The following is a 16,242-nucleotide window of genomic DNA, read 5'->3' on the forward strand; positions in this document are numbered from 1 at the left end:
CGTCCTATTTACACGCACTTTTCAATAAATTACAGCATAATAGAAGAGTCATTTATCTTAAGAAATTCTTTTCGAAAGTGAAATCCATATATCATGACACAGTCAGTCATACCTTTCTGTTTATTTTGATGACTATCTGACCAGATTTGGTTTCTGGCTAAATTAGAAAATGTGACCTGTATCTTAAACCAATGAAGAATGTCTTTCTGATACATAAATGACATGTTTTGGCTGGAGCAGTCATCAGGCTCACTATGGAGATCATCCACACCCAGCTTAGAAAAGATGATTGGAAAAGAAGCTGGATGTTCACAGAATGCTCCATTTTTACATTTCACTGATCTGGAACAAACTTCCAGAAAATTGCAAACAGCCGAAACACTGAGTTCCTTTAACTGAAGGCTGAAAACCAGCATTATCAGAGTTAACCTTGATTCATAAGAACTGAACTTTGATCCATATAGTTGATTTATTTGAAAAAATATCACGTTTATTGCTGCTTCACAGTTGGTGATTGCATTATATTTTCATGGTGTAAAGAACTTTGAACTTGACTTGTATTTTATAAAAACATATGAAAAGTTTAGTGAAAGAAAAAGGTGGAGAAAAAAGAGAGGCAGAAGCTATACTGATAGAAAACAAAGACCATTCAAGAATTCGAGTGAAATGAATGAGATTCAGACGGCTGCTGAGGTCAGAGCTCCAACACACAGACACTTTCAGGAAACGACGACTAAGATGAAAATTTCATTTATCAAGAGGAATTCATGCAAAAAGAAACTTGACCGTAATGAGTAGATTCACTGTGGAATACAAAGTGCTATCAAAAATACTATTTTTATTTGTTTCATAAAATCTTATTTCCTGATAAACTTCATTTAGGGTTTTCTTACCTGTAAGCCAAAATTAGCAGGACTGATAATGCTAACTTTCAAGTATTTAGCAGTCATGCTAAATGCTTGAAATATGTCTGGATAAGGAGATTTTAAGAATCTTTTTGAAATATCTAAGCATTTCCATTCAAACTTATTTCTTCAAGGACTGCAGATGTTACAGTCAGAGCAACCATTGCTTTTACTTTGGTTTTTATAGCAAGAAGCTAATTTGCAAACCCAGTTCTTGGTCACAGTTTTAGAGAAAGACAGAAATAAATTATTTTTGTACATTTTTCCTCCGCATGTCTTTTTCAGAAATTGACATAAATGAACAATTTTTTTTTAAATCTATGTTTTAAAGTGCTAGTTCCATCCCATGACAGATATATGCCCTGGGCAGTCAGCCATGCATCACATATCAGAAAAACACTGACTGTGACACTCATCACGTGTTTACTCTGGTGATCTAGAAAAAAGTTTACGTAACAAAGAAACTCACTCCTATTGGTTCGTTCATCTCTTGTTTCCTAATTTATAAATCAACCTTATAGAGGCCCTAAGAAATACCCCACGGGGAAAAAATGCTTTCTCGTGAGAATCTGACACTTTCTGGTACGCACATATTATACACAGGAGAAACTTTATTTCTTATACTGCAGTTAAACTTTATATTTCAATAATGAATATTTTCTTTTAAAACAAAGAGCCATTTTACTTAGATATGCTGCAGAAATATTTACTGGCAATAATAAAACATAACCAGCGATGCATGTCTACTGTGATGGACAGACGTTTAACCTGTTCGAAGGTGAAGTCACCACTGGTAACTTGTAGCTAGGTGGCAGTGTGGAGTCACTCACTGGAGCCATAATGAAAAGCCAATTTGCTCAGACCCATACAAGAAAACGTTTTTTCTTTTTTTGAAGAACTGTCTGTGGTAATGGCACCATATGAGTTATTTATTCCTGGAATGTGTGTCAGGATGTCTTTAACAAGAATGTGACAAATCACTGGATGTCTGGTTATTACATGTGTTTTAAAGTTTTACCTGGTGCGGAAGTCAGCTGATTTTGGTCATGTGGATCCTAAAGAAAAAAATAATCAAACATTTTAGAATGGTACCTAAATTAAGAACTTACCTGAAAACAGAAAAACAACAATAACAGCTGCATTCAGGAATATCCAAACAGCATATATCTGTTTTTTGTTTTGTTTTTTGTAACATCATTTAATCAGAAAAAATCCATTGGATGAGATCCAGCTCAATATGAGGTCTTTTCTCTGACTTTCAGGTTCACTTAGGTGTGATTTACACAAAAACACAAAAAGCTTTTCACCACACATTGCATGGATTCTCTTTCCTTCTGATTTATCACTCACCTCTTTGGTTGCACCACTGTCTCCCTATATAGCTTCTCTTTATTTCTTTGTTTCTCTCATGCACATCTGCTTCCCTCTACCTACGGAGATGATCCACAGAATCACTTCACTCATGCCTTTACCAACAGCCATCACCCAAACAACTTTGTCCAGATTTAAACCAAGTTTATCCTTCAGAAATACTTACAGGACAACAGCTTGGTCTACATTTGTATGTGAGGCCAGCATCAGAGTTGATATTCCACCCATCAGAATACAGCTCTCTCTCTCTCTCTTCCTCTCTCTCTCTCTCACACACACACACACACACACACACACACACACACACACACACACACACACACACACACACACACACACACACACACACACACACTCAGATTCTGTGCCGCATTGCAGTGGGTTGTAAATACTGAGTGGCAGTTGAGCTCGACTGAGCAGCGCCAGTGAAATACTGTCTTTGTTTCTCTGCATTCTCCCTCCCTCTGCTGCCCTTGTCAGAGAGGAAACGAGAAACTAATGCAAAACTCCAGAAGACAAAAAAGAAAAGACGGGAAAAAAATAGTGTCTTTGTCTCTCCAACAGTCCGGCTTCCCTTGTAAAACAGAACGTCAATAAAAACTGAAACAAGGGAGGAAAAGCACAGCCAATCTGCCTGCTTTCAGTCCATCTGTCCATCTATGGAAGAATTCATCTGCTTTGTGCCTTCAAGTCAGCATTGAAGGAGAAACAGAAGATAATATGCAAAGCATCATAATATGTATGTGAATCTTTAGGAGTCATTTTCCTTTCTAAACACAAAAGTGAGTGTTTAAAATGTGGCACCGTACCGACACCTGCATCACAATAATGACAGGTGAAGGGCTATGACCTCATCAGATACACAATTACACATTCACAAACATTATTTATTCATTCAGCATGAAGCATCATTTATAGCACATATTTTAAACAATTAGTTGCACAAACAGAACTGTTGTAATTATAATATTTTATTCTTTTGAAGGTTTTCCGCTGCAAATGCAGGGAGTTCCACGGACCGTGGAGGCCAATTCGTAATCAAAACTACAAGCTGAGAAATGCAATGCATAATGTATCTGCGAACAGTTAGACCTAAGATAAATGTTTTTAAATGGAAAAATATCGGTAGTACCTTATTTGATCGCCATCAAGAATGGACTCCATTTTTCACAGATGAAATCTGAGATTCAGACAACAGGCATGATGAGTCAGAGCGTTTGACATATCAGATAGAATGAGCGAGATGTTTTTCAAGAGAACAATTAGGCACAGAGGAATGTGAACATTGCAAAATTACATTTTCAACAGCTGCATGAAAGTCTTTAAACTTCGTTTACGCCCAAAATTTTAACAAACAAAACCCGAACCTAAAGCAGTTAACGAATGAAGTATCGGTTGAGGAATAACGCTGCTAAAATGTTGATGGAAAACAACAAAAAGGAAACCAATTTCTTACCGAGCGAGGACACGCGTGGGCATCAGGAGGCGCGTTTCGCTGCTAGTGAGCGCGCGCGCGCGAGGAAAAAAGCGATCCACACGCCGCTCGCCAGGGAACGCGGGCACGCGCACACATGACCGCCCGCCGGCGACCAATTGCTGTCTGCACGCGCGTGTAAAATGTTTTTTATGAGCTGCGACTCCGGGAGGACGTGTCTGGATGAGAAAGGCTCGGTGCTGGTCGGACATTTTTGGTTTCAGAGAAATTACACACACATTTACTTTTTAATAACTGCTTTTCATAGATTTTATTAGCGGTGTTCCTTTTAGCTTACGCTCCTATCCAATACTGCCACATAACAATACTAATTTTGAACAAAATACGAAATATTTTTTTACGTGACAAAAAATATGTGCTGTGTGATTTCTTAACACAAAATAATATAGCTATCTAAATATGAAAAGCACGAGGATCATGGTGTTATTGCCTTTATTTAGCTAAAAACATATTATAGCAGGCTGTTTAACATTTTTCAGCCCAAACCTTGAAGACTTTGAAAGTGAGGTCTATTAATATTAACCCCAGCAACCTTTTGAAAACATTTAGACGTTTATGAATTCTTTTCAACCACATTTTCATCTTGTTTAGAAGGAAAAGCTACTGTGAGCATATACAACCAAACATATACTAAATGTATAGTATATGATACAAATGCGTGTAAAAAGTAGTTTCTTCGGAGGATACGCATTTATAAATTCAGCTGATATTGTAAGTTATAGTTCAATCAAATAATTATATCATATTTAACAGTGAAACCTTTTATTGGCGGCCAGCTTGGAAAATCATCAAAGCTTTTTTCTTCTCCAGATAAAAAAAAAAGATATCTTCAAAAAAAAAGATATCTTCAAAAGGAATAAAACATAAAATGCGTTCTTGTTTCCAGTCTCGATTTTGGTATCCTCATATTATGTTGCATTTACTGACGAACAGCTGAGAAGCAAAGTTGACATTTTTATGGATCCGTTCAATCATCTCAGGACAAAAACAAGAATTTATAATAAATATTAGGTTTTATAGCTTTTTGAGCGTATGGTCGAGAGAATAATAAAGCAACCTCGAATAATTAAGTTTGCTTATGATTTTGATATTTTCTCGGTATGTAGTCTCTAAGCGTAGGCGCCTCATCATTCCAGAAAAAAAGGAAATGCTCTTTTACATTATTACAAGACAGATATACAAAACTGTTCTACAGCAATAACACGTTCAAACTAAGCATTGTGTTTTTGCTTTTGCCCGACTTGGAGCTTTCAGACTAGGGAACTCTTGTTTGGCAACGAAGTTTTTAGTTATGCTTAATAATGAACAAAAATAGGTTTTTAACTTGTTCTTTATTTTACTAATATATTTCTAAGTAAATAAATGCATGTATCAGGTGCAACTAAAGCAATCCTCTCTCAAGAATGAGCAAAATAAAATGAAGTGCTACATCACCACCCTGTGGTCAGAATGTGTCACTGCATGGAATTCATTTCATGTGTTGTTGCTGTTCATGGGCCTTCAAACACAAATTACCTCGTATTTTTTCAGCAATATGGTTCAAAATTAAGATTTGTTTTTTAAAATAATGTATTCATTTTTTAAATGTATATAAACAAATATCTATAGGCTATAACAAACAAATAACACACACACACACACACCTATACACCCACACACATCCACATGTTTGCGTGGCTATTTTTGTGGGGACTTTCCATTGACTTTCATTTATTTCTGTCGCCTAACCCTATCCATTACATACCTAACCATAACCCTAACCAAAACTCAATTCACACCTTTGTCCTAAATCTAACCCCTGATCATTACCCTTTGTGGGGCCCAGGCTTTGATCCCCACAAGGATAATAATAATAATAATAATAATAATAATAATAATAATAATAATAATAATAATAATAATAATAATAATAATAATAATAATAATGGAGAAAGTGGGTTGCAGTCAAAGACATTCAAATGATTGACTTATATATATATATATACACACCAAACCACCAGTATCAGTATCAAAAAATATAAAGCAAAGAACAGTTAAAACAGTTAAAAATATACAGCCTTTGCAGAACCCACATCGACATTATAAAAACACGGACATTTCTTATATATATATAATAAAATGAGGTGCTACATTACTACCCTGTGGTCAGAATGACTGTATTTTTTATTTCTGCTAAAAAATATTCTCATAAATCTGTGAGTGGACTTTCGTACATTTACCGATGCAGAAACAGCTAAGCGAATGGACTTAGTTTTTATTTTATAAGTCACCAAATGAATGAATGAATAGACAAATAAATTCGGGAAAATATAAACACTTACCAAATTTACGTAAGTCCAATTTTAATTTCTTGGTGGGCTCTTTGTGCAAGTTGTACAAACAACGCGACGGAAATGAAACACTTTAGGAATGCTTAGACAGAAAAGTTGTCGGGGTTCAAATTGAGGTAATCTGCAAACTGGATTCACTTGGTTCCTGGATTTTGTGTCTGTTTACAGACACAAAATCTGTAGACACGCATGGACGAGCCCCGACCGTGTAAAGACGATCGGGGCTCGTCCATGCGGTCCGCGGTCAGACAATGATTTGAACATTTCTGGGGATATTTAAGCTGCGGGGAAAATGTCTCCAATAAAGCCATTTTGTCGCGCTGCCTGTCTGGCATAAATGACTTTATGGCGCCTCGGTGTGTGTGTGTGTGTGTGTGTGTGTGTGTGTGTGTGTGTGTGTGGGTGTGTGTGTGTGTGTGTGTGTGTGTGTGTGTGTGTGTGTGTGTGTGTGTGTGTGTGTGTGTTGGTTTGACAGCAGTAGAGATGTGGGGGAAAGTCACGTTTATTCTCCAAAAGCAGTCTCGCTGTTGTTTTATGACCCTGCAGCAGCCTTTAGGGGTTATGGCCGCAATAAACGAGGGGAAATTGAGGCACTGCGCTGACTTTGACAAAACAACGAGACAGAAATGTGTCTCTGAGGCACAAAACCCAGAACACACCTGAGAGCATGGAAATACCTTGACAATTGAATCTGTACAAATGGAAATACGAGTGTTGCTCTTGACACAGCTTTTATTTATCGTAGAATAAAAGTGATGGAAATTTGGGGAAAAGTCAATGTTCAATTCAATTCTATTGTTTACGTCACCAAAAGTTGGCCTAAATCAACAGCGATCATTTTTTAGTTAATTCTTTACAACGTCGTTCGAAATGTTATGTTTTATTGTTGATTTCAGTTTATCCAACATTGATTAATCTCAATTTATATTTCAATATTCAGAAAACTTATGAAAATTTGTCCGAATCCATACAGTAGCAGCTTCCCTAACATATATTGAAAACATATCAAATCAGATCAGTTAATACCAAAAATGTACGTAATCATCATATAAAATACAAGTGAAATGTTGATAAACCTTTCAAACCTATTTCAATAACTTGTCATTTCAAATATTTCTGTGAAAACCGCAGCACAGACGGGTTTCTTAGCAAGAACTACCATCAGTGGCTTAGACTTCACAAGCAAGTTTAACCCATTCCTAAACTAGTTAAACCATAAACCTTTGGTCAACTAGTGAGACATTTTAAATTCCTTTCAAATATGGTGGCTTTCCACTTATTTCTCTGACAACTGCCACTCAGATGTCTCAAGGCTCTGACTTAAAAAGCTTAACTTGCAAGCAAATTATACATTGACATTCATGTTAAGTTTATTAAATGTAAATTTGTAAAATGCTAGCAAAATTCAACAACTATTTAAAAAGCCTTTGCAGATGATGTGGCAAGGAATCAGACTTAAGCACAGCTTGCTAGTAACCAATAAGCATTGACCACTGCTGTTAGCTCTAGTGCTGTCAAGAAACTACACAAACCGTGTAAGTAAACATGGTTTTTCTATGCCATGCATTACTATCCCTATCAGCCTTGGAGCAGAACTATGTTGTATGGTGGTATTATCATTCTAATATAATTTATATTTTAAGTAAGAGAAATCAAATGTAGGCCAGATTAAAAAAAATAAAACTTATTTTTTCTCTTAAGAGCTCATGCCATGAACTGGCCGAATAGCACTCTATTGGTGCTGGGTGGTGATGAGCCTTATTGTTCATATCAAAACTAAATCATTGTTACAGCAGCTCAAGTTTTTTCTTAGAAAGCTAACAGAACCACTACTAAAAAATTGTAAATTAACAAAAGCTTATAGTCAAAATAATTCACTACATAAAACTGTTAGAAATAAATGAGATGATGCAAAACAGACCGATTTAATAAGATCATTGTGTTTTATTTAAAAAATAAGCACAATGAGCAGCATATTTAAAGATGAAGGCCTTACTGATGGAACCTTCCAGTTAAATGAAAAAAAATGTATTGCTTGGGGTCCACCTCTTCATCATGAAAAAATGACCTTCAAATAAATCCAGAATATATGGAAGAATTAGTCTGCCAAACACCAAGAGTATCCACTTTCCTCATCTTGCCAATACGCTTACACATTGTGCTGCTCTCGCTCTAACGTGAAGCTCTCAGATCTAATTGACTCAAGCAAATAGTCCTAGCTAGGGCTAAATGAAAATATTTGTATTTTGTCAGGATAATCCTTTCACTTCCAAAACAATCCCAATAATGTGATTATATTCATACTTTATTGTCTAAATCTGAGACATTGTGCGTGGTTTTCCCATATAGAGTAATTAAACCCAAGCTGTAGAATTTTGTCTCACCATGTAGCTTAGCAATGACTGGTGTGTGTTTGAGTGTGGAATAAAGGAATAACATCATATATCAACAACAGCATCAATGATAACAATACCAACGACAGTAACAACAAGGAAATATGCTCATGTAAGGAAACATGCACACTTTGGAAAAAAACTAAACAGGCAAGGGTTTAAAGTTCTACTTCTGATTTAAAGGGAGACCAGCGTTGGCTGAAACACAGAGGGAAGACCCATTTCCATTTTCTGAGTGACACACATACCATATTCAACCGTTTTTAATCAAAAACACATTTCACTGCATTTCTATAGAAAAATGTTGACGTTTCACTATTTTTTTTGACAAATGAATCTTACATCTCAAGATATGCAGAAATTTTTTAACTGTCTTCAAAATGACACTGTTAAACATAGACAGATGTTTGTGTTTTTGTCACTTGAGAACCATTTAAACCATTAAACAGTCTAATACAAAAAGTCATTTTGAAAACCTGGCTGCAGTCATTGTAATTCAGATAAAAGTGTTTGTTTTTGTAAGCAGATACCTTCCAGGCATCCTTGTTTAAGTTTCAGCTGTTAAACTTGTTTTAATTGGGCGACAGGTCAGAGTTTCTGCATCCCTACTTTGTATTCATAAACCAGCTGCAGACACACAGTTGATTATTTTTCAAAACAAAAACAATAAAAACAATCTCAAAGGTGTCATATTTTTGCTGTCTGCATTTGAAACCAACACTGAAACTTAATGCATTTGCAAACCACAGCTTCTCAAACGAAAGCAAGCCTTCAGTGGTGCAGGACCAACAAAACAGACTTGTAGGTGTTATTGGCTATGTGACCATGTGAGTCGCATGAATGTGAAAACATGGCAGGAATGAAAGGAAGCATAAAATGATAACTCAAACACAGGAAATATTAAAATATTTTGCAATTAGTCCAATAAATTGTCATCTTTTTTCCCTTATTATTTGTTTTTAAGGCTATTTTCTGTCATCAGGTGGTGCTGATGCTCTGCTGGGACTAATTTTGGAGAGATGCCTTCCAGTAAGTGGTGTATATATTCCTGTCGCACTAAAAGCCATTTTACAAAGAGGGTGATAAATTCAGCATTAAATCGTGGTTGTATTTTTCCTGAAAGAACAGTTTACATCAAGTCACAAAATTCCTTCAAGTGTTTCCAGTTTTAGACATGAAAGATAGTGCCTTAAAAAGCTTAAACTTTATTGGTATTTCATCACAACCACACACTGCAAAGTTTTAGATTTAGATTTTATGAGCTAGTCTGACACAAAGTGGCACATCAATATGAAGGAGAATGGGAAATGATGTTAATATTTTTCACAAATATAAATCTGAAAATGTGGCAGGAATTTGTTCTCTGGACATCTAGAGAAAAGACCCAATGCATGATACGACCATCGCCATGTTTTCTTCATGGGGATGGTTTTTTTTTTACCTGTTCCTTTGTCTTTTTCAGAGGTACAAATCTTTGGTATGCCCCAAATACGACGTATGCCGGCACCACACTAGAGTGGGCTCCAAAACGATGGCAGAAAATTACTTCTTTTCAGCATTTTCTGTATTTACCAGCTGCTGCATGTACAAATATGATAGATAACTGCCTGCCCAGACATCATTTGACAGTAGAGACAAAAAAAATGTAATAAAATCAATCAAATTAATTCTTGTGTTTGAAAATTTCAGTTTAAAGAAATCTAGATTATTTTCTATCAATCCTCTTCTCTGGGTCTCCATAGTTCAGAGTGATGCTATTTTTAAAATTGTTTTAAGAAAAAAAGAGGAAAAAGGTTAAAATGACCATTTGTGGTAATGGTGATAGCATTTCTGTAGTGAAACATATTTCAACTTTAAGGTCAGACAGTTTTTGATTGTTTTTTTAGTTTTAATTGTTACACGTGTTTTTATTTCACATTAGTTCTCACAATGAATCACATGGATTTCTGATGATTTAAAACATGAAGGCCTAATGGCAGTGAGGTGTCACAATGCATGCTGGTCTCCCCCGTTGTAGTTTTCAGGCCAGGTGATGCTGACCATCCATAATGGATTCTGTGTTTTGTTTAATGAGCTGGATTCACCACCTCTTCCCCTCTACAAACCCCACCCCACCCCATCCCATATATATATATATATATATATATATATATATATATATATATATATATATATATATATATATATATATATATATATATATATATATATATATATATATATATATACTCTTCTAGTTCATACTCCTCTTCTCCCGGATCATCAACTTCTTCATCTTCATCCGTCTGTTCTGGAACCAGATTTTCACCTGTCTCTCTGTCAGATTTAAGAGTCCTGCCACCTCCAGGCGCCGGTCCCTTGTCAAGTACATGTTGTAGAGGAACTCCTTCTCCAGCTCCAGGGTTTGGTGCTTGGTGTAAGGGCACCTCTTTTTACGAGTAGATTTGGCGTGGATCCAGCTGGCTGATGGATTTTCTGTGAAGAGACAGGACACATTCTTTAATTAGGCCACTCACGCTGTGGTGTTATTCCCACTAGCTAGTGCATGTTTATCCACTGTGAGAAACTTTAAAAGTTTCTCACAATTTCCATTAAGGAATAAAAAAGAAAGACAGAACACAGCTAAATAAATCATTTTTTGCACCAAAATTACTGAATTTCAACTAGTGTTAAATGGAGTCAGATGTGTGTTAAGCAGTCCTGGTCTATCTGGCCTTATAGACCATCGTGAATCAGCAGCAAGTTTCACATTTTATTGAAGATGGACTTTATAAAACATGATTTATTTCACCGATTAAAATGAAAAAAAAAAAAAATGTGTTCCCAAAACCTAGCCTGTTCTTTTTTTAACTAGACATTTTAGTCATAAGTGTTTAATTTCTAAAATATTAAACACTGTCAAAAATGTCAAGTTTGTCCTCCAGTATATTGTTTCTTTTTGTCATGGTAGTAGTTATTTTTATCATTTTACATATGTTCTTTCTTATTTTTTAAATGTAATAACTACAGGTAATACAATAATATAGTGTGCTAAGTGAAAAAATGAACCCAGTCCTTCATTTAAGAGTTAAAAATTCATAAATAAAATTGAAAAATAAATTCAAAGACGGAGCACCTAAACATAAGATTTAAAACTTATTCTACATAAATAATCGTTGAACTGATTGAAATAAACAAAATCAAAACTGAATTAAATTGCATCTAAATAACATCTTATGTTTTTAGAATTTTATGATTTCATTCATTGACTTCTTTTACACGCCTACTAAATATTAGTGCCTACAATAAATATTTATCCATAAATTATATCTTTACTGTTATATTTTTTACTTACATAAGGACAACACAGCTAGATTGTAGCCTTGGCCGTTGGCAGCACAATGACAATAAAATATGAATATTTCAGATAATAATAATTCATGTTTTAACCAAAAGATTTGCATTTGCGGGAGAGAAACGCAATCAGTCAGAATAAAAAACAAAACAAGAAAACTCTCCAAGTCAATCCTTTAGTGACAATCTGCTAAATAACAATAGGCCCTTAATTATTATAATGGACTATAAACTTTTATATTTTAGCGTTTACAAGACGTTTACAGGCCTATAAAAGTTGGGCGCACTCACCTACAGACAGCCTCCCCCCACACCATTCAGAAACTCTCACACTGAGCCACACCTGTGTGTGTGTGTGTGTGTGTGTGTGTGTGTGTGTGTGTGTGTGTGTGTGTGTGTCTATCGGCTCTTCTCACAGCTAATAAACGTTCCTTCATTTCGGGTTAACGGCATCTTTACCCGGGTCGAGCTGCTGCCGCTGTCGCGTAGTATTTCTCTCCTCGTCCTCCTTCTTCGGCTCAGTCTTCTTCCCCGGCTCTTCCGCCGTCCCCAGCCGCTCCAGGACCACCTCTGTGGGGCGAGCGAATCTGGACTCCTCTGCGCTGTCGCGGGTCGGCGGCGAGTTCTCTGGTTTAACCGCGTCATAGGTGGGGCTGGGATTAGACGGTTCCCCTTGCGTGGGGAGACACGAGGAGAAACTCGGTGTAACCTGCAACAGAGCGTCCTCCGAGGCCGGGCTCACCCCCTCCCAGCAGCGGACGAACCTGCTGTCGGACGCTGCCGCGGACGCGAGGTGCTCAGTGTGGGTCAGAGCTTGTGGGCCGTAGTAAGAGGGATGGTGGTGGCTCAGGAGGGGGTGTGGATGGAAGAGTCCAGGGAGGGAAGCACCGGGTGCGCTTTGCAGCTGGGAAGACGTCGGGGTGGAGATAGAAGTGTTTGTCCAAGGAGAAAAGCCATTCAGACTGGCTTTGTTGGAGAAATTGGAAAAATCCTGGATGTGTGAGATCAGGGTCCCCTCCTCTTCCTGCTGCTCCTGCTCGGCTCCCCCGGTAGGCTTCGCGCACCCGGACGTCGAACCCTGCAAACCGCCCGGGATAAAATGCGCACCATAAGCCTCCTCGGTTTGGACACCCATTATGGAATAATAATTCGTTAGGGACATGTTTATTTTATTATTTCAATAAAAATGCACTTAAGTGCGCCTGTAAAACCTCAGATGGGCTGGTATAGTGGCTTGCATCCCCCCCTGAAAATGCTAGTATTTTTTTCTCTTGCCCTTACCGTTCGCTCGGCTGCCAATTGGTTACACTGCGGATCACATGATTATTCAGCCTGGATGGGGAATAAATCAAAGCATTTTTTGTGTTCAGAAATGTTACATAAAATTGGCCGCTTGCAGATCTGACAGAATGTAGCATTCACATTTATGCAAAATCAGTTACTGTTTCAAAGCAAAATAAAAAATATGATGAAATAAATAAACTCCATAAAAATACAGTTTTAAGGCTTATGTCCTAAAATCAGCGCATTGAACCGCTGAGAGGAGATTTTCTTTCAGCAAGATTAATGGAAATATTATTCTTTGGAAGTAAATTCATTGATGCGTCATATTCCCGGGTTAAATACTTATGAGTTTTGTTTATTGCTCAGTGAAATAACGTGTGTTATGAAATAGCGCTTTATAATAAGCGAACCCAAACTTAGATTGAATCCATTGGACATCTTATTTTTCGCTTGCTGGTAAAAACTGAAACATTAAATAAAATCTAGAAACGTCAGTGCTGCCACTCTTTATACCGCCAGGTGTTCTGCTATCTGTGTATAATTTACTGTATAAACCCACAACCACGTGTGTTGCGCTAAGTGGAGAAGCGCCACCGGATCTTTTTAATAACACGCTATATATCAACTTTGTGAACTATACTTTCTGTAATGTGCATAATGGTTGAAGTGAAGTTTTGTAAGTGTTGCCCCAAACTTCCACACAGTAACTTGGATATGGCAAAATAAGTGAACAATAAAGAATATGAAGGGCAGAGGAGTTTAGAAATTTTCTAGCATTAGAAAGAACTCCAATACTTATAGCTATTTTAGATTGAACATATTTCATAGGAGGTTTCCAACAGATCTTATGAATCAATACTCCCAAACCTGAATTTCAGTTACTCTCTCCACAGCCGCATTATCAATTATTATTTGTAAATCGCTATGCCTTTTACAATTCCCAAATAACAAAATTAGTTTTTTTCTAAATTTAGTGATAATTTAATATCAAACCACTTTTTCAATTTGCATAACTCTAAATTCATTTCCATCAAAAGCTGCCGTAATTTTTCACCCGTACAAAAAATGTTTGTCTCATCTGCAAATAAAACAAAATTAAGTGTTTTGGAAACCTTACATATGTCTTTTATGTATAACATAAACAATTTTGAGCCTTGGGGAACACCACAAACAATATGGTGTTCTCACATTGTTTGTAGGACTGGAAATCCTCATGCCTCCCCCTCAGCCAGTGGCACATATTGCTGCCTGTTGGTGAGATAACTTTTCATCCTCTTAAATCACCACAGCAGTTCTGAGGATGAACCTCAACCTTTTTAAAATGTTTGTAGTGAGCAGCTGGCTACATTTTTAACGACAGTAAAAACTGTTATGTTTCCAACACTAAATGCTTAGCAAATGTGTTAAGCTATTAACATGTTTGGTAATATGTCAAAATATTGGGTATTTTAACAGAATTTATTCCCTGTGCTAATCTACCATTACTCTTTCATAGATTTTATTTGTTGTTAGCTTTCAGGGCCCTGTGATGGACTGGTGGCTTGTCCAGGGTGAACCCTGCCTCTCATCTGATGACTTCTGAAATGGGCACCATGAGCCCCAACATGCTGACCCTGGAAGGATCAACATGTTGGATGGATTAAGTTTGTCTCATTTAAGTCCACACTTAGAAAAACGTCATAGTTAATGCCAGAATCAACCGATTTTATGATATTGCTGACTACTTTTTTCTATTTCTAACATATACTGTCATGATGTGGTGAACCCAAAAGAAGCAGATAAAGACGTGATGCGGTTCAGAAAATTTAATTAACAAAATCAGAGTCCAACTTACAAAATAATGAAATGAATTAAAAACTGAGACACAAAGAGATTCTAAGGAACACGGGGAGTGACGAGCATAAAAATAAGGAAGGTAACAAGACGGACTGGCCAGTTGTGACTGAAAAAGACGAGCTTAAGTACTGGGAGGAACAATGACCTTGCTAGATGAGAAGACTACTTGCAGGCCTGAGTAATTGGCACAGGAGCTGGCTGAGGGGCGGGGAGAAGGTGGCTCAGGGAAACTAAGGAGATCTGCTGGGGAACACAAAAGGGAAGAAACAGGGAGCTGAAAATACACTAAGAGTAAAGAAAACCTCTTCGTGTCCAGGAGAACTAGGAGAGAAAGATATGAGGAAAATCAAAGCCGAACCTAAATAGAAACGGCTCACCTAACAATAATAACAACTAAGGAACATAGAGGTAGAGAAACTAGATAATCTAAACAAAGAAATAAACTAACTAGAGTTACTAAAGAAAGACTAACTGAACCTAAGGTGACAAAATAAGAACTATTAACACTAGAAGGGGAGCTAGAAGGACTTAAGAAATAACCTAATTAGAATCACTAAACGAAGCTATACATAGACTCGGACATGGAAGAATAACTGAACCTATAGGCTGATGAAATTAAGAAATAAGCATCAGTAGAAAAACTGTTTCTGTTAAGTGGTGCAGTGAATGTGGAAGTTCTGTGTTGATCTTCACTGTTGTTAGGAAAGAGAAATGTCAGTTTGTTTGGAGTAACACTGGAATACTGTGACATTGTATTAAAGCAATACTCTGTGCTTGGTGAAATATTTTTCACATTTCCTCTAAGGTCTATGAATTGTTTCATTGTGCTAATTTTCATAAGCATGTTGTTTGTAAACTATTAATATATTGACAGTTTGTACAATTCTATGATGGTATGTTGGCAATGTACTCTTGAAAAATGTTAATGTATTGAATACAAAAAGTACGTTTTTTTCAGCTGGAAAGCAAAAAATATTTAATTGTAATTGAATTACAAAAAAAAAAAGAAAAAGAAACAAGCGCACATAAATACAGGTCCTATTTGTTGAGCTCATAAGAAGGTAGACGGCCAAAATGGTTTATACAGATGGGAGCGTGGGAATCTCAGGTATAACATTTCAAAACTTGCTGCAATGCCATCAACAAAAATGGCTGCTTTGATAATGCATTGCAGTTTCCTTAAAAATGCAACTTCTCTTCTATATTAATTTTTTTTAAACCAGTGTGAAGGTGATCCAGCACTCTTTTGTCAGGACAATTAATCTGATTTTAGGCTCATTGGGTACAACTCTGAG

At 36.6% G+C, this 16,242-nt stretch overlaps 1 protein-coding gene across 1 annotated transcript; it reads right to left on the reverse strand.

Moving 5' to 3' along the window:
• Positions 1-10,727: 10,727 nt before the first annotated feature.
• LOC129353979 (homeobox protein Hox-D9b-like) lies at positions 10,728-13,038 on the reverse strand. Its single transcript, XM_055023434.1, has 2 exons — positions 12,287-13,038; positions 10,728-10,969 (listed from the first exon to the last, which is right to left on the reverse strand). Exons 1-2 carry the CDS (start codon positions 12,987-12,989, stop codon positions 10,728-10,730), a joined length of 945 nt encoding a protein of 314 aa, XP_054879409.1. The 5' UTR covers positions 12,990-13,038.
• Positions 13,039-16,242: the final 3,204 nt, after the last annotated feature.

The sequence above is a fragment of the Poeciliopsis prolifica genome, unplaced genomic scaffold (assembly GCF_027474105.1).
Source record: "Poeciliopsis prolifica strain line A6 unplaced genomic scaffold, Auburn_PproV2 SCAFFOLD100, whole genome shotgun sequence".
Lineage (NCBI taxonomy): Eukaryota > Metazoa > Chordata > Actinopteri > Cyprinodontiformes > Poeciliidae > Poeciliopsis > Poeciliopsis prolifica.